The sequence below is a fragment of the Alligator sinensis genome, unplaced genomic scaffold (assembly GCF_000455745.1).
Source record: "Alligator sinensis unplaced genomic scaffold, ASM45574v1 scaffold985_1, whole genome shotgun sequence".
NCBI lineage: Eukaryota > Metazoa > Chordata > Crocodylia > Alligatoridae > Alligator > Alligator sinensis.
In genome coordinates, this window is record NW_005842993.1 from 362,299 (window position 1) to 385,299 (window position 23,001).

The 23,001-nt window shown below is 44.1% G+C and overlaps 1 protein-coding gene across 1 annotated transcript in view; it reads right to left on the bottom strand.

The window, feature by feature from the left end:
* Positions 1 to 23,001, bottom strand: part of TRPM8 (transient receptor potential cation channel subfamily M member 8) — a 119,640-nt gene that overhangs the window by 69,601 nt on the left and 27,038 nt on the right. The window contains exons 4-9 of the mRNA XM_006036639.2: positions 20,178 to 20,355; positions 17,430 to 17,602; positions 16,351 to 16,525; positions 14,079 to 14,146; positions 10,453 to 10,650; positions 3,167 to 3,269 (exon numbers count right to left, since the gene is read on the bottom strand). Coding sequence (XP_006036701.2) covers positions 3,167 to 3,269; positions 10,453 to 10,650; positions 14,079 to 14,146; positions 16,351 to 16,525; positions 17,430 to 17,602; positions 20,178 to 20,355 — 895 coding nt within the window. The remainder of the gene's footprint in view (positions 1 to 3,166; positions 3,270 to 10,452; positions 10,651 to 14,078; positions 14,147 to 16,350; positions 16,526 to 17,429; positions 17,603 to 20,177; positions 20,356 to 23,001) is intronic.

A 23,001-nucleotide genomic window follows, 5' to 3' on the forward strand; every position in this document is an offset into this window, starting at 1 on the left:
ATAAATAGCCCCTTTAAACAGCTTATCCTAGACTCATTTACCATCTTCATGGGTACACTCACTCCACATGTATTGGTAGTCCCTAGGGGACCTCTGATACCACGCATAGAATGGAGGAGTCTTGCCTCTTTGGCTCCATAACCTCCAAGTACCCCAAGTGAACTTGGTGTTCCATCTGAAGAAAAGGTTGCACAAAGTTTGGGAAATAGAACATGGATCGAGGAACGGAACAACCACACCTCAGACTTTAGCTTCCTGATGACCCACCCAGTAAGTTAATATCCCATCCTGGCAGTGCTGCTAAGATCAGTCCATGGAGACTGAGCTGGGGTGTTCTTCCCCAAGGAACTCAAAGATCTTGATCCTGTACCATGAAATCAAGTTCTCCCCAGAACCCCTAAAAGAGACTGGTAGCAGATAAACCTAGTGAACTTCATAGACAGTCCCGTTCTCAATTAGGACAGGTATAAACCAGAAAATCATTGGAGTAACCAGAGTATCTGAAAAGAGAAATTGATCCTTGAAACAAATTACTGCAGTGATTAAATGGACTTTGCAAGTAAGAATACAGGAAAGAGGAAGTGCTATGAATTCAACAAACATTAGCATTAGAAATTAAACTGTTAATTGTTTATTGTAATATTAGTGATAAATCAGAGCGTTTGCATCTGATGCTTTAAAGCCTTTATATAACCGATTACCTAACTTGTGGCTAAAACATATCTACTATAGTATAGTGTCACAACCCAAAAGGTGTGATTTTTATTTGTGTGTGCTTCGGCACTGCTAAATTGTCCCCGCTAAATTGCAAGCTTCCTTGCACGGTGGAGTTTTCTGCTGCAGAGGAGAACCCCGGTGCAAGGGAGAATTTCCCGCCAATTTGGAGCTTGCTTTGCAGGGTGCATTTCTTTGCTGCAGAGAGGAAATGCTCGTTGCAAAGAGTTCCCGCCATTGGTATGCTAATTTGAGTCCCATTATTGGCCAGTTCTAAATTATTCACACGTGGCGGCTAGTGATTGGCTTGCTAGCCATATAAGAGGCTTGAGTGGTTTCCGCCCAAGTTGGAGGACTCCACGAACAAGGGAGGAGGAGATCTTCACGCTGTGTGAAGATCTCTAAGCGCTGTGGATCCTCACGGACCCAGTGCATTTGAAGCAGGCAACGGAGATCTGATCAATCTCTAGCCTCTCCCCGTCGCCGATAGAATTCCTAGACGTACCCCACCCGCGCGCTACGAACCAAACCCACGGAACCTAGCAAATTTCGTGTGGATGAGTAAACGGAAGAACGCACGGAGCCTAACAAACTTCGTGTGAACCCTTACGATCGGCCTCAGAGCTCTTCTACCCGGGTTCGAGTCCTGCGGATTTATTTTCCCGTCGCCGGAATCCTATGCGACGTACCCTCGTATTTTCCTCTTCCCGTCGCCGGAACCCTATGCGACGTACCCTCGTGTTCTGCAGGTTCGAGTTTTTGTTTTCTTTTCTCTTTCTGTAACCGCAACTTAAGCAAGCTTTCCAGCCTGCACCACTGCCATCTCGGTGTAAGTAAACAATCTTTTAAACTACCGATACGCGTCCGCGCCTAATTCCAGAGCGAAAGCCACCCCTCTCCGCCCCCGCGTGCCCGGGCTGCTGGCCACAGCCCGCATGCAGCGCGAAAAAGGGCTCGGGGCACTCCCAGCCCGCACATATAGTAGAAGAAAAAACTTTGTATTGGTTTCTGAATAATTTCCTTTTCTGTTCCAGGAACAAAATATTATTGCAGAAAATGTTCTCTATGAGTTCAGAGTATCAAAGCGTTGCTAAGTTTTATTGTTTGATATTTGGGCTGGATTTACATTGCTCCTAGATTTTAAACTTGTGTGACGTAGCAGTACTCTGCCTTTTTTCAACATCAGGGTCAAATTTTGCACACTCAGAATTTCAGTGAAATGTTATCCGTTTCACCAAACATAATATGACTAACATGGGACATGAGCAAAACATTTACACTGATGTTTCCTCACATATAGCCATGGGCTGATCGAGAATTTTGAAAAGGTGGATGCAGATGGCGAGGTGCATCATTACATATGGAACAACAGATATTTTTCTCCAGTTAAAAATAAACTAGAAGCTTTACTAATATTCTAGGAGCCTACAGCTGTATTGAAGCAAAAACATAAGTTAATTTGAATGATTTAAAAACAATCAGTGAAGCTATGAAATAGGAGCTTCAACACCAGGAGCAGCTAACAGACAGTGGGATTGCAGAACAAAGGATAGCTTGGTTGGTGGAACATCATTACAAAGAGAGGGTCATTAATACCGGTGGAACAAAGTTTAGAAGGGACAAAGCAGATTATAATGAGCCATGAAAACAAGTGACTCCCTCAGCACCACATGACTGGAAGTGCTGCTGACATTGCCAGGCAGCTGGTTTAAAACTTTGGGTAGAGTAGGAATCAAAAGGGGGGGGGGTGTGGAAAGAGGGTGGCGCAAGTGCACCAGTACACCCCCCACCTGGATCTGTCCCTGTATATGGCACATTCTCCAACTTTTCATCCATTTATCTCCCATTAACCTCAATGACAATTCCAACAGGCATTTTAAAAGGGGTTAAAGAAATTAGGGGCTCATGTACTATAAAACAGGTGCCAAATTTCCTTAGAATCCTCCTTTGAGAATCCCAGCTTCCATTCAGATGATCCAACAAAAGACCCCCACATGTTATAAATAAGATTAATTTGGGGGCGGTGGTTTTTCTACTTTAAATCTCTGGGAAACCTCCCACAATTATAGCTTGCAAAGCAGCTTAAAAATGTAGTAGATCTACAGGTGTGTTAAAATATTTCTTCCCAAAGCATAACAACCACTGTTCAGCATGCCGGTACCTGAACCTGGAATATAACAGCACGCCTTGGAGTGCATCAAGTTTGAAATCCCACCAGCAACCAGGTCTTGTGACTATAGGGGTGTTACAAAGTGATCTGATACTGAGAGGCAAAGTGATGCTGTTATGCCCAATAAACTGCAATACCGAGAAACTAAGCGATTTGTCCAAAGTGTTGAACCCAGGTGTCCATTATCCTAAAATGAGTGCTCCAACTACCATACTATCTTTCCTTTAGCCACTTAAAAGCAAAGCAAAATTAAAATGGAAAAAGGATGAGAGAAGCACTCACCTTTATATAGAGCAAATGAAATGGCATTGCTCACAATTTCATCTCCTGCTTCTTCTATTTTAATAACAGTAAGTAAATGTGGGTTTTCAAGGACTTCCTTGGTCTACAACAAGAAACACCAGGTTTAAAGTTAGGTTGGGATTTATCAGTTCATTTAATAGATTTATAGAGATTTCATAGATTTCTAGAGTCAGAAGGGACCTGGTAGATCATTGGGTCCGACCCTCGACATTTGCTAATGTCTCTTTCAGAAATTCTGTATCACAGAACTGTTTATCTTGGGCTCTCTTCCCTTACACATGGTTAAATTTTAACTCTGTCTACAAGGACTCATTGAGGGAAGATCCTGCCTGACTAACCTGGTTTCCTTTTATGATGAGGTCACAAAGTCCCTGGACAAGGGTGTCAAGGTGGATGTCATCTTCCTGGACTTTAAGAAGGCCTTTGACACTGTTTCTCACCACATTCTCTTAAAAAAAATTAGGTGACTGCAGCATTGATGCCTACACAGTCAGATGGGTGGCAAACTGGCTAGACGGTCGCACCCAAAGAGTGGCAGTAGACAGGTCGTTTTTGACCTGGAGGGATGTGGGCAGTGGAGTCCCCCAGGGCTTGGTCCTGGGGCCTGTGTTGTTCAACATCTTTATCAGCGATCTGGATGTGGGTGTGGAAAGCATACTGTCCAAATTCGCTGATGACACAAAGATGTGGAGAGAAGTGGGCACACTGGAGGAGAGGGCAGAATCCAACTAGATCTAGACAGGTTACAGAGGTGGACAGATGAGAATAGGATGGAATTCAATGCAGACAAGTGCAAGGTGCTGCATCTAGGGAGAAGGAATCTGCAGCACACCTACAGGCTGGGGAACTCCCTTCTCAACAACACAGTGGCTGAAAGGGATCTTGGAGTCATTGTTGGCTCCCGGATGAACATGAGCCGCCAATGCGAGGAAGTGGTCAGTAAGGCTAACCACATCTTGTGCATCTACAGATGCATCACAAGCAGGACCAGCGGGGGGATCGCAGTTGGAGTACTGCGTCCAGTTCTGAGCACTGCACTTCAAAAGGGATGTGGCTAGCATTGAGAGGGTCTAGAGGAGGGCCACTCGCATGGTCAAGGGGCAGCGGGTCAGGCCCTATGAAGAGAGGCTGAAAGGCCTGAATCTATTCAGCCTCCACAAGAGAAGACTGGGAGAGGATCTGGTGGCCATCTATAAACTCACCAGGGTGGACCAGCAGAAAATAAGTGAGGCTCTGTAATGGCCACAAATTGATTGAGAGTAGGTTCAGGCTGGACATCAGGAGGCATTACTTTATGGTTAGGGCTGCCAGGCTCTGGAATGGACTCCCAAGGGAGGTGGTGCTCTCCCCTACCTTGGGGGTCTTCAAGAGGAGGTTAGATAGATATCTGGCTGGGGTATCATGATCCCAGCACTCATTCCTGCCCAGGGCAGGGGGGTCAGACTTGATGATCTGTTCAGGTCCCTTCTGACCCTAGAAAATATGAACTATGAAATGGCAAGAGATGGGTAAGGGGAAGTAGAGAAGAAAAGTTGTCCCCTTTCTTACTGGAGGCAGGTCAGGAGGCAGGGCAGAAAGCAGGCTATATTGCCCCCAGCAGGTCCTGATTATTGAGTCTGCCTGGCTGCCAGTAGCCTAAGTGCCCCTACCATGGGGCAGCTGCCTACTTATAAGCAGCAGGCTACTCAGTATAACAGATGCCTTGGTTCCAACCATTGACCCTTTATTTCCCAGTCCCTGGGTCCTGCCTTTTTGTTCCTAGTGTTTTAAGTGCTGCTTGTTTGGTCCTAGTTTCTTGTTTCCTGGGTTCACCTTGTTGGTTTCCTGGCTTCATCCTTATTCCTGCCTACCAACTCCTTGTTCCAGGCTCCAGCCTTGACTCCCCATGCCCCGAACTGCCTTGACCCCTTTTTTCCAGATTCCAGCCCCTGTCTTCTGACAGTCAGTTTCTCGCTTGTGACTTAGCTTGGCAATTGCCCGTGTTTTAGCTCTATTCTCAAAGAGCTTACTGGCATCCAGGATCATGGCATCTGCTTGCTGTGCCAGCACTACACAGCCAAGATGTGAGGTGAGGTGGGCACGCTGGAGGGGAGGGACAGAATCCAGCTAGATCTAAACAAACTACAGAGGCGGGTGGATGAGAATAGGATGGAATTCAACACAGACAAGTGCCAGATGCTGCATCTAGGGAGAAGGAACCAGCAACACACCTATAGGCTGGGGAACACCCTTCTTGTCAACACAGTGGCAGAAAGGGATCTTGGAGTCATTGTTGACTCCAGGATGAACATGAGCCACCAACGCAAGGAAGCGGTCAGTAAGGCTAACTGCACCTTGGCGTGCATCTACAGATGCATTGCAAGCACATCCAGGGAGGTGATCCTTCACCTCTATGTGGCGTTGGTCAGGCCACAGTTGGAGTACTGCATCCAGTTCTGGGCACCGCACTTCAGGAGGGATGTGGCTAGCATTGAGAGAGTCCAGAGGAGAGCCACTCACATGGTCAAGAGGCAGTGGTTCAGGCCCTAGTAAGAGAGGCTAAAGTTCCTGAATTTATTCAGCCTCCACAAGAGGAGGAGGAGAGGGGATCTGGTGGCTGTTTACAAACTCACCAGGGGGGACCAGCGGGAATTGGGGGAGGCTCTGTTCTCCCAGGCACCACCAGGTATTACTAGGAATAACGGCCACAAATTGTTAGAAAGAAGGTTCAGGCTGGACATCAGGAGGCATTACTATACAATTAGGGCTGCCAGGCTCTGGAATGGGCTCCCAAGGGAGGTGGTGCTCTCTCCTCCCTTGGGGGTCTTCAAGAGGAGGCTGGATAGATATTTGACTGGGATGGGGTTTGTCTGAGAACAATTTTTTTATTAAACTTTAAAGTACAGATCAAGTTTGATTTCATTCTGGATATATATGTAGTTTGGTTTCTTACCTATAAGACAGAAGCTATTTCTTCCTAGTTATTTAGACATTTAGAGGCATACACATGCTCCAGGAGTGGCAGGGGAGAGGGGCACTTTAATTAGAGTAGCTCTCAGAGTTGAATGAACTTTAGTTGAAGTGCCCCCAATGCCATTTTTCAGTGCGGGGACACTGATATATGAGACCCTGGAGTCTGCTGGAGTGTGGACATGTATAGGTGCTCCATGAGACTATAAGTTCCCTTGTTTCTCAACTAACTCCTGAATGAGGGAGAATGGGATCAGGAACAAATCAAAGCTTATCAAAGCTCCCATCTATGGGATGTAGGGTGACCACTCATCCCTAATTGCTCAGGACAGTCCTGAAATGTGAACATCAAGTCCTGGTCCCAGGCTGAACAACTCTAAGACAGCACTTGTCCTGGATTCTCAGTATTGTGCAGGGATCCAGGTCTTCCATTTGCTGCAGAAAAATGAGGGAAATGGCAGGTTTTCCCTTGTAGGCTGGCAGAGTTCCAGCCTACAAGGTGCTGTTTGGGGATGGGGGAAGTGGGATGCAGGGGACACCACATGCATGTGTGCATGCACACACATGCACATGGCCAGCAAGATAGCCCCAGGCAGTGATGGAGAGCAGTTCCCTGCAGGTAAGTCTATGGGGGAGAGGAGAGGGGGAGGAGGGAGCATAGGGGGCAGGGGCGGAGATTGAAGCCCTCATGGTGAGGGAGGGAGTGGGGCAGGGGCTGCTCAGCCAGAGCAGGACTGGGGTTTAGGGTCTGGGGTTGAGGTAGGAATGTGCAGCTACAGGGCTCAGCCAGGGAGCACACCATGGGCGGCTCATCCAGGGTAGTGCATGCAGTCCTGGGGAGAAACTGTTGCGGAGCTCCCAGAAGCAGCAGCACCAAGCCTCTCCGCCCTCTTGTGCAGGGTCCCATTTGCTGGCCCGCGGAAGCTCCTAGGGAAAGGGCAACACAGTGGGGAGCCCTGAGCCCCAGAGCAGGCAGCCTGCATCCTCCCCTGTTCTGTTCAGCTCTGCTCTGGCCGTACCACCGGGTGGGAGGGAGAGAGGTGGGCATGTGTCCCGCCATTCCATTCTGAAAAGGTGGTCACCCTCATGGAGTGGTATTTCACAGCTTGATCCAACAAAAAAAGAGTATTACAAGCATTTGACAGAGGTTACTGTTGGAGAAGATGCCACACAAGATGACTGTTAGTTTTTTCTGTCATATCATGAAATGCATAGATCATTGGATATATCTTTTGCAGAATAATCATCTCGCACAGCAGTCTGTAACATACATATATACTTGTCTAATAATCATTGCATGTCCAGAAGAGCAGAAAACAGTAAGTGATATCCTATAATCACTGCAAGAGTAAAAGGTAGAAGTTTTGAGGCCTAGACTGAACTCCCAGGTCTTTAAAAACATGTAATGGTATGGTTATTAAAAAAGAAAAACCCAAGATGAAAAACAAGCTGAAATGGACAGAAGGTAATGGACTATTTTCATGAATTTAACATTAAGAATATTAACGGATGTTCTAAAAAGCAATCATTCCCCACCAGAACAATCATGGCCATAAGATAATTGACCAGAAGAAAGAAGAGAGACAGACCCTGAGATGGAGCATTGGACAGGTAATTAAAAAAGCTGATTACCCCACACTAATGGCTCCTTCATTGAGTCTGAGTGCTATTATGAAGTAAAAATTCTAAAAATAACAAATCACTAAGATTTCATGAACTCCATTTTTCCAGCTGCTGCTAAGAAGAACAGAAAAAGAGCTGAAACAGATTGAACTGTAGGTTAGCAATGAAAAGGGAATCAGAAAGTTATTCTCAAGCTGGTGCCAAGTATCGTTGGAGGCAAGCATAAGCCATGTACACTCTACCACAGTGGCATCTAGTTCTCTAGCGCTACCTCTCTTCTGTTAAGGGACAAAGCTAAGAATAAATCTTCTATATTTCTACTGTTCTTCTATTGTTCTAAGAATAAATGTTCTGTTGTTAAATCTTCACCTAGCCCCCAAGTATAGTATAGCTGGGATGAAGCATTAAGTTGTGTTGTGCCCACCACAAGAAATTATATGGGGGATATATTGATGCAATGGAAAACTGGTCAGGGTGCAAACAACAACACTGCTCAACTACATTCTCCAATCAGGAATTGGAAAGGGAGCTTGCCCACAGCATGATTAAATCTGAAGTGATGGTTTATTAAGGGTAAAAGAAAGTGAAGAAACTGCAGCAATGCTAAAGTCCTCAAAGCAAGTTTCTTACAAGAGAAAACACTGTGGAAATGCATATAAATGACATTTTATCACCACATATTCATGTGAAATCTGCTAGTTAAGTGAATCCTTGTCACTCACTCCAGGTTTCTTTCCAATTCTTCACCTATGTCAAAGATAGTGGTGGATCCAGAGGAGGTGCATTGGTGTGACTGCACCCTCATTTCTGATCCAGAAATGGATCCAGATTCCAGGGTTTTGGGAGTGGGGTCAGTAGCAGCAAATGGTGCTGCAGTAGTGATTGCACCCCACTCCCCCACTTCTGACTTCCCCCACTGGGACAGATAGATCATGCCACAGGATCAACAGCTGGAGACTTTTAGAAGTCTGTGAAGAAGGTAAAAATTCCCCTGTCCCTTCTTGTCCATGCTCAGAGGCATTTCCTTTCCCCTGCTCATCTTCTCTCCTACCATTCTCTCCTCCCCACCACCACCACTGCCGCTACATCCCTGCTGTCCCTAAGGTGAAGGGAGCTCATGTCCTGCTCTAGCCACATTGAAAGCAGGTTAGGTTCAGCCTAAGAGAGGAGCAGTGGCAGTGACATCGGGCAACCAGGTTCTCCCTTTCTGCTCAGTCTCCTCTGGTGTTCCCCACCACCCCAAGAGCTGGCATGGGGAGGGGAAACCTGCCTATCCACCAGTGTCATAACTGCTGTTCCAGGCTAAGCCTGGCCCACATGCAGGCCAGTGGAGCAAAAAAAGGAACTCTCCTCACCCCTGGGACAGTGGATTCAGCAACAGCAGCAGGTCGGGGAAAGGGAGGGGAAGGGAATATGCCTCTTAGCAGAAAGAGAAGTGGGGGGATTCTTAGCTGCTCTGGGGACTTAAACTCTCCCAACTGCAGCTCCCATGGTGAGGTCTGCCTGCCCCAGTGGGGGAGGTCAGAGGCTGGGAGTAGGGGGTACAGCCACCCTTGCAGTACAAGTCACTGCTACTGCACCCCACTTTGCACCCCGATATACTTCTGATTACATAGGAACTGCCATGCTGCAATCACCAGCCCTTTTGGTCCAATACTCTGTCAAGAAGAGTAGACAGCAGCCACTGGTTCAGATAAAGGAGTAAGAAACTATGTAGTAGGCAGCTAAGGGTTAAACAGCCCATAGATGAAGTTTCTTTTCAGCCACTACCAATTAAAATTTGGTTGGAGCTTTGATGCATGAGGATTAATGTGCATTTCAAAGCATGTTGAGCTTGTCCCCATTTTTATTCTCACTATTGTAACTCTGGTTGTTCTTTATCTTTGGAAGGCTCCCATCACTTTTGACCTACTAATTTCTTGGACTTAAAAATAGTTTGTGGGAATGAGTTCCACAGTTTAAAGTGCACTTTGTGAGAAAAATGGCTTATCTACACCTGCATTTCTCAACCAATGGGTCGCAAGAATACATGAAAGGGTTGTGAGCAAACTTTAAAAATGGATTCTCCTTTCAAGGAGAAAAACATGGGAAACCATGGCTTCTCCCTTGCAGGCTGGCAGAGTTCCAGCCTGCAAGGGGTTGCTTGCCCCCGCCCCCCTGCCCCACACACCCACCCCCTACTCCACACACTAAAGGGCTGGGGCCTGGGGGCAAGGGGCAGCAGGTCGGGAGTGAGGAGCTCTGGGTTGGGACTGGCCACTGATGTTTACAAATGTGTCCTGTTGTCCATGTGTCTTAAAAAGGTTAAGAACCACTGATCTACATCACCTCCATTTTCAAGCCCAGAAGCATGTCACTTTCTCTCACTCAGTCTGTGGCAAACCCTGGAAATACGAAAACTTAGTTGCGTTAGAGCAGACCTGAGACCAGGTCAAGAAGAATACCTGAGACACAAAGCAGCCCTAGGACATGTGCTCAGCTCTGCTTTAAAACAGCTACACTGTCATTTCCAGAACTTGGAGGAGCAGGAGCAAGTGGACTGCGTATAATTCATGGTAGTGCTCTAGGGCTTGGCTTTTGGTTTTTAATTATAAGAAAGCAATTTGGGACTCAAATGACAGACCCTTTTCCCTCTAGTTCCCTCAGGACTGCCCTTTCTGCCTCAGCAATTTCTTGACATCACCTGCACCTACCCATTTGATCCAGCTTTCAGTCTCCTCTTCCGAGAGTCTTGACACAGTACGAGGCAGATATCTCAGCAGGCCTTCCTTGACACACGAAGATGACAGAGAACCTTCCACCTCCATTAGGCTTGCTATTACATCTGCAATCTGACCTGAACCCTCCACTACTATACAGGGGATTTTACTCTTGACAGCAACATTGATAGCCTAGGAAAACAAAGACAAAAAATAAACATTGTTTTAATATAGTTTTATGTAGTCAACAGAGAAACCCACAGCTCCAGTCAGTGCTGTCAACTGTAGCAATGCTGGCCCTCCACAGTGGCTTCCATTGATAAGATTAGATGGCCATAAATAGTTACATGAGGGCTCAGGGACAGGAATTGGGATACAGGGAATATAGAATTTGATTAAGAGAATAAGAAAATTACAAAGCATAGTTAGCGTTTAAGATAGCTTACAACACAGCCTCCAGAGAGGGAGAAGTAAAAAAACCCTAACATTAATGGCCTTCTTGCCGCCTTTGTGAGCAGTCTTGCTCTGATAAAGCAACGATTGGGTATCAGGTTCTGACCTAATTTGTGGAGATGTGAGCACTAGACCTTTAAAAAACACGTAAGCAGCAAAATATTAGATATTAAACTAACAGGCCTATATATTATTATGTTATAGCTGTATGTTAGTACATATAACATTTAATATTTAATTTTATATTTATACTTATATATAATTTGATAATTCCACCTTGCATTTTAGTTATTTTTGCTAAAGATCAAACTAGTTTTACTCAGGCACTTTCTTAAAGTATGAGGTTATAGAAATTAAAATGAGAAAGTTATGAATAAATAATGAACTTTGCTACATGGAGTCACTACTTCTAAAGATCAAATCTGGGTACTACATGGTATTGACCAATATGCAACAGCAAGTTTTAATTTTTATCTGCCATTAACAGTAGAAATCTATCTAGTGGATGGCAGAAGATAAAAATACATTAAGACAAATGGACAGTCTCATTACCTAACCACAGCAAAGACAGACTGTCCACTGATGAACTAATATTATCCAAAAAAGGCAGTCGTATGAAGCAGAAATTAATTTCTGGTGGTCAAAACCACAAGTATATATCATATCTTCCAATTGGACAATGGATTTATGACATAAGAAACATGCTTTCCAAGCTGATTGGACCAAAGCTGTGTTCCGGGGTGGGACACAGCTAAAATGGAAGTCATAAGTACACCTGTAAGAATTTTTTTTTAAATAAAAGAAGTTGAACTAATCAAAGATAAAACATAGGCTGTTCTACAGGCATGTATCTCAGATACTGCCAAGTGCTGGCACCAGTAAGATCCATCAAGCATGGCAGCAGGAAAATTCTGCAGCATGGAAATAATTATTGTACCATCTTGGACTGAACTGAAGTTTCATCTACTTCCTGAGATGACCACGTTAGCCATGAACTTTAACAAGAACAGAAACATGGACATCTGATCATACCAATAACACTGCTAAGTAATGAGACTGGCATATGCTCTTTCCTGGGTTATATGATCCAGTTACTCCTCTGATTAAGTATCTTATGCATTAGTTAGTCTGCTTTAAAATGAATATTTACAGCATGCTATTTATATTTGATTTGAAATACTGTGTTTTCGATATTTCTGCAAAACATTCCAGTAATTCATACGGTTTGCTTGAGGAACTGCTCTTCATGGTGTGTAAAAAGGCAGCTGAAAGAACTGAAGCCAAAAGCTTCAATTTAAATGTCTACAGTTGGGCACCTAAAGCAACATGAGCTTTTTTCCATGAGATGCATGATAAGAAGCAAATCAATATGGATTTAAACACTGAAATAATACTTTCAAACTTAAACTGAAGACTGACTATATTAAAACACCTAACTCATTATGCATATGGACTAAATGTTACAAAATATCTGTGAGTGAAGCTTTCCACAGAAATATAAGAGGAGGATTAGAAAATAATTTAAATGTTGACAGTGAACCAGAGGCCATCCTTTAATATTTTGCATTTGTGGGTATGTGTAATGTAAACTAAAAGATTAATCTTAAAATTAATTTTAATTAACTGCCACTTCGATGGTCAGAGAAATGAAAATGCCAGTAGTGGGTGTTGATGTTAAAGTAATGTGATCTTTCGGTCATTATTGGGACTAGCAACTGTGACTGCTCAAAAGACGATAAGTCATCATTACCAGGTAGTAGTCAGTGTGGATTTATTTTCTTAATCAGATATCCTAGTACACATACATTATGATACAGGCTTTAGTTACCTGATGACCTACCATTTTTTCACAGGTCCTCACTCATTCTGGGTCAGCTTCCATTCCCAGGAGTCATCCTCTCCTGCTCCTGATGATTTTTCTGATTTGACTTCCCTCTATGCCCATACCTCTCCCATGGTTCTGTTCCTGTCTTCCTCCCAGGCTCCTCATCCATCTCCATTCCTTCCCTCCTCCCCAGATATTTCTACCCTCTTTTCTCAGACCTTCTCAGTCCCCACCCCACCCTGCTCTTTGTCAGATCTGTTGCCCATCACCTCACTTCCTAATTCCATTCACACATACTGGCTCCCAGACCCATTCTCATTGTCCAGTCTCCCCTACCTCCTCATCCATTTTCAGGGCTCCCCAACCCTACCAAGTGATTGCAAGTCCTCTCTTCTGCTTTTCTCCCCCACAACCAGTTCCAGAATTCCCCGGTCCCTAAGTTCGGACAATCTTAGCCTCCTCTCCCCCACCAACTCTTAGGTCCCACCATCGCACTCATCCAGTCCCTACCACTTTTTTCCCCCACAATGCTGACACCCAAGCTCTTCTCCAGACTACCCTACCTGGTTTCTGCCAAGTCACAGACAATCCAAACCCTATCTCCTACAACTCCAGTCTCAGTTGGCATCTTGTCCTAGCCTCCTTCTTCCCTTCCCCTAGCCTTTAGTCTGCTTTTGTCATTTCTGCATTGAAGTCAGGTAGTTTCTTCCTCCACCCTGCCTGGAGACAACAGGGGAGACACCCAGACTTCAAGAGAGAGACTCTTTACCATCCATTTAAGATCCTCGTCCCAGATTCAACATGGCCAGAGCTGCAGCTGCAAGTAAGTCCTGTTTAATTCTAGCCTGGACCATAAGTTGACAGACTTTTGGGGCAATTTATCTGATAAGCCATAAGTAATTTTTACCGAGAATATGTAAACAGATTTCTTACAGGCAAAATTTGGGCATATTTTCAGAGGAACAGCAAAAAATATTTCGCAAAGCATGGAGGCAATCAAGTTCTCAAAGAAAATGGCTACCAACATTTTCTTTAAAAAAGTAAAAGTGTTGCAAAATTTCCCCCTTCTCCATGGCCCTTCCCTCCCTCCCTCCCTCCCCCAAAACACTTCATTCTCAAAACTGTTTTGGCAGAAGACTAAAAAAAAAAAATCACTTTATTTGGATTATTAATATTTGGAAAATTAAATGTAGCCGTGAAATAGGGTCTTCAAAAGTGTGAGGCAACCTTAATAACTAGGCAATGCTACTAGCCATGCCTGTAATATTTCTAGCAGGGTTACAATTGGAGCAAAACATTATATGATACTTTTTGGGAACAGGTCAGACAAAAAAAGACTTACTTTCAAAGTTTCCCTCCCTCCTCCTTGGACAAAGCACACAATTGGAGTCTTCCCACCATAATTAGAATCTGTAAAGTAAGCCAAAAAGGGAGTCTCAGCTTGCTGAGTCCATATATTTGAACCCCAAATTACTCTATAGACCCTCACAGTTCTTATGTTTGTTTTTATAGATCTAGCATTCAGAGTATCTTCCATACATACTAATATTCACATCTGTTGCTTTTCATTGATTTAGCAAACATATAAAACTGTCGTTTCATAAGAACACGTTCACTATATTTTGCCAAACTAGTATTTGTTTTCATCTGTACATGGGGATGTGCTACTCCATGAGAAACAAAGCAATACAAATGGGTTTTAAATTTGTATTGCCAACTCTGAGTTCTCTTAATATGAATTTGGGGACTGACTTCAGGTTCTTTTTCTTTGTCTGCTACTTTCTGACCTTGAAGAGTTAGGCCTTCAAGAGTCTTTCTGCAAGTCAGAGAGCTAAAAACTTAGCTTTCTTTTAAAATAAACAAATAGAGAGAGTCTAATCACTACATGATCACAAAGGTGGGGCTTTAAGACGCAGTCAATTTTTGTGCAAACTCTTGCAACTTTATCCCAAATCTCAGTTTAGAGTAAGATTTAAAGTAGGTGTAATAACTGTAAAGGAGGATAAGCCTTTTGGTGGGGCCCAGATGCTGCACTCTGGGGAAGGATGGAGTTACTTGATCTCTTCAGGCTGGGCTTTGGATGGATCTATTTCACCCGCACAGAAAAGTAGGCAGAAGGTTGACCCAACCTACTGCTCTTGCACGTAGGTGCTAGGCCTGTCTAAAAGGCATCCCCAACAATTTTTGAATGGGAAAAAGTGCAAGAGCTATGTATTCTAAACCATTCCCATCAAAGTAATCAGGAAGAGACAGAGAGTAGGCAGTAAAGGAGTGGGACCATGGCAACAAGGCTAGGTGGGCAGGGGGGAGAGAAATATGCTGTGACCCAGGAAGGATTGCAACAATCTATTTCCTGATACACAAGGAAAGCAGAAGAGGAAATGCATTTCAGAACTCTAATGTTTCTCAGAGCCGCTCAGGAGTCAAGTTTAAAAGGCATAATTTGCCCTATAATAAGGAAAGGATCCAAACTGCAAAATCTGGGCCTGTGATTTTAAATACACACACACACACACACACACACAGATTAGCTGAATTCATTGGTTTGAATCATTTTACTTGTTGCAGTTACTTGAAAAAAAAAATGCTGTCTGGCTCCAGATTCCAATTCTGCTGCACGTTACAGGTATCCAACTATTTGGGCTTGTGCCCAGTCTTTTCTAAGTCTATCTACAAAGATTTTATAGGTTGTTTTTGTAATATCTATTTGAAGCAATTACGGTTATGGGAGGAATTAGACTGAAATGAGGATTAACAAAAATGATTAGACATACTCAAAATTTAACTGTAAAACCAGCAATTGTATATAAGAGCTTTAAATTAATCCAATAGTTTAATATATTAAACACTAGTTCATAACCAGGAATATGCTAACTGAAATTAAAATCCTACACTCTTGTGTAAAGAGTTTGTGCAGTGTTGTTTTATTGCTTCATTGAATCTATATTTGATAACATACATTCTATTTTCAGTGAACAATAAGGACTTAATGTCCTTCAAAATCATAGGTTAGCTAACACCAAGCATGTAAACATCACACTATATGCCATTAGTGAACATGATAATCAGGAGGCAACATTCATATTAAAACAAACAGGCAATCAAGGTCTAATGCAACAGCAAACCATACATTCTTCAGGCAAACCTTGCCTCCTTTTTAATAACACCAGTATCAGGTACACAGGCTGAATTACAAGCAAACAAAAATGAGGGTTGGAAAGGGATATTGTCTAAAGGTTGTTACTTCCTCTGACAGCAGAAGGATGTCTGGGAGAATGAAATCCTATCAATTCAGGAATCTTAGGGAACAGTGCTGGATACACCATTTGATATCCACTCAAATACTTTTACAATGAAATCTCAAATAAATACTGCATGTATCTATGTTCTACTCGTTCATAAAAGGAACATTCTACTTTTAGATGCATAGATGATGATAGTATACTACCAACACCATCACCATGCATCACTGAGGATACAGTCAGAAGCTTATATTTATAATATATTCACAGCCATAGGAAAAAAGCTTGATTACCTCCTTAGAGTTTATCACCCAACCTTGTACAATGTCATCACTAAAATGAAAAGGTCTCAATTTTGAGAAATGAACTAACCTGGAATAACACGTTCTGAAATGTATTTTTCTAACTGAGCCCGTAACTTAGCCTCTGTTGCTGGGCATCCATGGGTGCCATTATCAACCAGTAACAGATGGGTATGATTATTGTCCAGGCAATACAGTGGGTCTCTCTTAAGGTCATCCATTATATAGTGAGCTAAATAATACTCCTAGAAAAATAATGACAGGACTTTGAGTGAGATCTGAAGAAAATGAAATGGAGGCACAGAAATGGTTACATCTTTCCCACCAATCTTACGTTCTTTTACTGTTTATTTTTTAGGAACAAGCACAATTTCAAGTCAAGTCAGACTCCAGATCCATCTAGCTAACTACTGTGCACCTCTCAGCTTTCCCCCTCAAGCCTCACTCCAAACTCATGCCAATGGCCACCACCAACCAACCAGCTCTAAGATGGTACCTGGTCATTTAGGCTGAGGACTCCAGAGCAGCCAGACTAATAACTCCCTTGTGTGCTGTTGTCTATAGGAATTGCTTGTCTAATGTGTTCATAGGATTGAATGGACCCTTGACTTCCTTGATAGCCAGGATATCCTTATGCCACAGCAATCCATGGCTGTAAAAATATAGGTTGGAACAAGCTAACTTAAATGGAGACATGAGGCCAAACCCAGAACTGGGAGAACATGAAGATGAATAAAGCCACCATTTGTCCATTGACCTAGGTCCTGTGGAGTAAAACTCAGCCATACCAAAGAGCCTGCCTCCAGCTACTCATTTCTCATTCAGTGAAATCTTATCTGCAGACATTTTCCAAGATCCAGCATGCATTTTGTAAGTTCGGTCCATCTCATTTGAAATATAACCCCTAGTAGGTACTAATTATCTTACCACAAGCTACGTAGTTCTGAAGCAGAAAGAGTTCTTAATGGGCCATCTAAATCAGACACAGGCTGACAGCATCAGGTTTGGTACAGATAATGAGGCAGATGTAAAGCAGTGCTGCATTTGGCAAACACTGCATTTAATGTTATTGTAGCTGTCTTGTGACTTAAAGATGCGTTTTATATTGGATCCCCATAACCCCCATGGAGAGCATGGCATATTTCTTACGTTGTTATTGCTGCTTCTGATCAGAGTTTCTCTGTTGGAAATCATGCCCCAGGCAGCTATGCCGATAGCTACCACATTCTCCTCGGAAGTCCTACTGATGGTGTTGTCCCTCACCACTTCCCCAATGTATTTCATCAGTCCGTAGTGAGTACCTCCTGTGAAAATCCAAGCTCCTGGGGATAGCAGGTACCAAATTAAATTAATCCACAAACTTAATAAAGAGCATGATAACAGTTCTAGTCTTTATATATTTATACACCCAAGATAAGCAAGCTCCTGATTCTCCACTGCCCTGCATCCCTTAAAATCAGGAACTCCTGTGCTAAGCGGGTGCAGCAGACAAACATTCTGAGCAAGTACTACTGGGTGCCGATGTAAGTGACAACACAAAAAGCAAGGCAACAGGGAACTGGGTGTTACCTTAAGGACATGTTACAACTTATCTATCTTCACAGGACCATGGGAAAGATTTTAATTGCAATTGTAGAGGTGAAGAAGCTGCAAAGGAGAAGTTATGAGATTTACCCAAGGCTACAAAGGGCATCCTTGACAAAGCCCAGACTGGCTCCTGACAACTCTCCAAAGTAATTAGCTTGTGTTTGCCTGAAGTGCACTGGCTAAACAGTCGTTAAGACAAAGCTCTACCTCCCTGCTAACCGTTTCCAGCTTTTTTCTTATTCAGCAGCCTGATTTAGCAGAAGACTAGCAAAACCAGCTGTTTGAGAGGCTTGCCATGCATGCCAGCTAAAATGCCAGTTACACTCAATGAAACAAAATCTTCTTGGATTTTGCTCCACTGGCTGGAAAACAGGTTACACTGGATGGGTCAACATGAGATGCTTAACTTTGCATTAGCATAGTTTACTATGAAGTAAGCATGTGCATCTACTCGTGCACATGCTTACTTCACATTAAAAACCCCTAATCTTGAGTAAATTTGCTACCTGAAAATGCAAGTAGCAAATTTACTCAGGTTTAGTAATGATGCTGTAGCACTCGCGTAGACACCTGACCGGGAGCAAAATCTGCTCCCAGTCAGCCATTCACCAGGGGAAGAAAGATAGCTCCCTACCCCCAGGAGCTCCCAGCTGCCAGGGCAGGCTCTGCCACAGGAGCCCAGGTGGGGACTGTGTCCCCCTGCCCTGGCAGCAGGGAGTTCCAAGCTCCTAGATCGCAACTGGGGAATGGGGCCCTGGGAGACCCTTATCTCCCAGCTCAAGCCCCATGGTCATGGGGCTCAGGCTTGAAGACTTATCTCCCAGCCTGAGTTCCAGAGTCATCCGGCTCCAGCTGGGAGACCCTTAGCTCCTAGCCCGAGCCCTGCGACCGCGGAACTCAGACTGGGACATAAGGGTCTCCCAGCCCAAGCCCCATGATCTCAGAGCTCAGGCTGGGATATAAGGGTCTTCCAGCAGCGGTCCTGTGGTCATGGAGCCAGTGCTGGAAGCTCCCTGCTGGCATGGGAGCTTGTTCCCCACCCAGCTCTGTGAGAGCTGTGGGGGTGGGAAAAGAGGGGTGGGAAACAAGTTCCCCAGCCTGATCCCCCTCCAACTCCACACTCACAGAGCTGGGCAGGGAACAAGCTCCCAAGCCCCTTCCCTGAATGCCCAGGTGGGAACAATATCCCCCTGCCCTGGCAGAAGGAAGCTTCTGGCCCCCACTCTCCACTCCCCTATTTGGGACAGTTCCCAGCCAGGCCCAGGCTGCACAGGGAAGCACATGCAGCCTGGAAGTGGCTGGGGACTGTCCTGTTTCAGGCAACCCCTAGCCAGCTCCAGGCTGCACATGCAGACTTCCCCACCCAGCCTGGGAACTGTCCCTGTTAGAGGCAGGTCCCAGCTCCATGCCCCAATCAGGTGATCAAGGCACGGGGCTTGGAAAGAGCTGCAGGGTTGATGTGTAGATCCAAGCCCTCTGCCCTGATCCATCAGTGGGGCAGCTAGCAGCAAGCTAACTGTCCCACCACCAGAAGATTGGGCCAGGGGGCTGGGACCTGCCCCATCCCTGCAGCTCTTTCCAAACTCCGTGTCCCTGATTGGGGAGCCAGGGCCAGGAGATCCCTACTGCCGGGACACTGTTCCTACACCAGCAGCAAGAAGTCCACCGGGACAAGAGACAAGCCTAGAGGCAACTGTCTCCTGGCCCAGTGCTCCCTGCCAGCCCATGGGCTAGCACTCAGGGGGAGCCTGGAGCTCCCCCCGGTGGTAGCAGGGGCCTACTGCAGGGCTGCAGGAAACTAGGTTCAAATCTACTACCTAATCCCTGCATGTGTAGACACCTGCCCAGAAGTGCTTAAAACAGACTAGTTTATACCAGTATAAATTTAGGCCAAAGTAAAGTAAATGCATGTATAGATGCACCCACTGGGAATGAATTAAGCCTAGTACTTTAATGTGAGATATTGTAATACTCAGTTTTTTTCAGGTATCTTCTGGCACATGGCAGTTATTACAATTTAATTTAAAAGTATCAAATGCATAAGTGATGGTATATGTAGTGGGATATTTAGAACAGGAACAACAATATCAAAAAAGGCAAGTTTGTCTCAAGATGCATTTCCCTGTTTCTCATATAGAAACAACAACAAAATCACAACATTTTTCTTCCAATTAAACCCATGTTCATTTTGGTGCTAACTCATTTTCCTTTTCCATATTAGTTTGTACAGAATAGTTTATCCACTACATGAACATGCACTTATTTACCCTAGGGGAAAAAAAAGAGTAGCTGCAAGACACCATTTTTCACCTTTGGACTGGGCAATGAAGATTAGCCTGCTAAATATCTTGCGCATCCGTGGCTTCAGTGCAAAATTTTTTGCTCCCCCTGTGACTGAGATGACAAGGTTGGGAGTTTTCAGGTGCCAATGCTGAGTCATCAGCTCATAGAGCGTTTCAGAGTCTGTGTCACATGATAAACGTATGTACTTCATGGAGAAAGAAGAGAGAACAAAGATAATAATGAATTAGTGCAGTACAAAGGAACAGGCAAGTTCCATTTGATCTCAGACTAAAGAGTCTGATTCTACATTTGCTTTAAGCTGTGTGGAGTCACTTATACCAACAAAATGCAAAATAGGTACCAAATCATTTCTGTTAGGTTATACACCATGATTGGACAGGAGTAAATTACTGTGCAAAATGCAAAGCCACAGAGAAACAAATTCAAGGACATTTTTGTTATGATCTGTATTCTCTGTGGTCCCCAGCCCTCCTCCTCAGTCCCACAGATCTAGACCTAAGGCTCCTGAGGTACTTCACTCCTGTGAAAGTAATGTGTAGACTCATCTAGAAATCTGCAGCATTCCTTGGCAGAAGTCTACACAGGATGGACACTGCCCACATACTAAACTGTCATACTAGGTTCTACGTTTGCATCACACTTCAATACTTGCATCAACACCATATGTTGAGGTATGTTACTACCTGATAGAAAATGAAAAACTAGCCATTTCTATACCAAATTCATACTAGGTCTGATAAGGCTTTTTGATACCCCTCCCATAACTGACAAAAGATAGTGTGCAGAAAGACTTGGACAGGGAACTATACTTCTCTTCGCAGAAGAAACAGAAGTCTAGTCATGTGTAAGTTTTCCTTTCATAAAGTATCCTCTTGCTAAGCCATAACTCCATACAGTGTACTGTGCTGCTTTATTTGAAGTTCATGCTCCAGTCTCAGTGTTAACAGATTGTTAATGCAATTCCCTTCCCAGAAAAGCACATGAGCTATGGAAGATGTACCTAGGAAAACACCTGGAGCTGAAAGTGTGGACTCTGCAGGCAAAGTCCACAATTCTCCTAGAATTAAGCCAGGTACAGACCGTATAGTTTTAACAGAATAAGTGATTGGAAACGAGTCTATACCCATTAACAGAACAGAAGTTCAGCGCGTATATGCCGATTTTAAAATGGCAAAACTTAGTATAAGATTGCCCTCCCCACCCCTACCCCAAGAGGGCAAATGTGTGTTCTGTTTGCTACCTCTCTAAACTATGCCATTTACAGAAAACTGCATAACTTGGATCAATTCCACCTCAAGCTTTTTGAATGCCTGTACCTAGCCTAACAGAGAATTGGGACATTGCAGAGAGAGAAACACTGTATTTGGGAGGCCTTTCAAATACAGAGAATGATTCAGCCTTGCATAGGGATGACTATGAAAGCAGACCAGGTTGTGGCAGGCCGCATCAGTCCCTGGTTTGGCAGGACAGAAGTGAGGCACAAAGGCTGTGGAATCCTCTATCTCAACTTGTACTCAGAGGCTACTGCACATATTTGGACATCTGAGTGAGGTTATAGAGAGCTGGAATATCTGTGTTTTTCCATAGTCTAAATTCATGTAATGCAGGCAATTTAATAAATGGGATTGAAGTGTTTGCCACGTCCTTTCAAGTATTTGTACAGCACCTAGCACCATGGTGCCCAGGCTCAGGAATGAAGTTTCTAAGCAGCTCCAGAAGAAAAATAATAAATTTCTGAATTTGATATTTTGATTTACTATGCTTCCTTAATCAAAAATACTCCTGTTTCAAATTGCTGACCATGCCCAAGTACTTGATTCTGTGTAGATAAATCTATAAAAGAACTAGATATAGGTGACAAGGGAAGTGCAGACTTTTTCTTAGGACCAGATGAGGGTTGGGAGAATGGGGACTGAGCCAAGAATGTTGTTATTTCAGAAGAGTTTCTCAGGACAGATTACTGAACCCAGCCATGATCACTGCCATTGACATCAAGCAGTAAGGTTACAGGGGCAGAGGGTTCTAGCCAGGGAGCTAGTAGTGACCTCTATATTAAGAATGCTATTATAAACGGATGGTTGTAATTTCTTTTTTAAGCACCTTCATTATCTACATCAGGCCTAAAATGTTTTGCAGGGAGGATTACTTTAGTCCTTCATGTAAAGGAAGATTAGAGTCAGATATTCTACCTTCAGTTCTTTTTGTAAACTTACCAATAGAAAGACGACTTCGAAGTAGGAAGAAAACTGGTTCAGAAGTTATATAATAATGAACATTTTGAGTTGGTCCCTTCATACACAGACATTAAATATTTACCATCTTTTTTCAAAGCAAATTGGGGCCTTTTAAGTAAAGTAGAGAATGCAAGAATCTAAGTTGTAATACAAGAAGAAGCCAACCTGCTACACAGATTTAACAGAGGATGCACTTCTGCAGCACTTCAACAAAACAAGTTATGGGGTTAAAGTGTTTACAAGCAAACATTTGTGCTGACCAACATGGATCAGTTACAGTATCACATTGTGACAGGGGGCCTCCTGGAGCCGAGCTCTGTGGCCCGCCCACCTGTCTCTGGGCAACCACCCGCTTATCTCGCCCACCACGCCTTTGATGATAATTGATTCGTATATCGATGTCAATTAAGCGGGAGGCTGCCCATTGTAGTGCCCCGATGCCAGGGGGCGCTCTGCGGCTCCGACCTCCCCTAATACCGCAGCCCAAGCCTCGCAGATGGCATCTCGGTGTTAACACTATCACCGGCCCCACGCTGGGCCCCAGAATCATCCCATACGACCCCACTATGATCTCTCCTGATCAGGCGGCCTCTCCG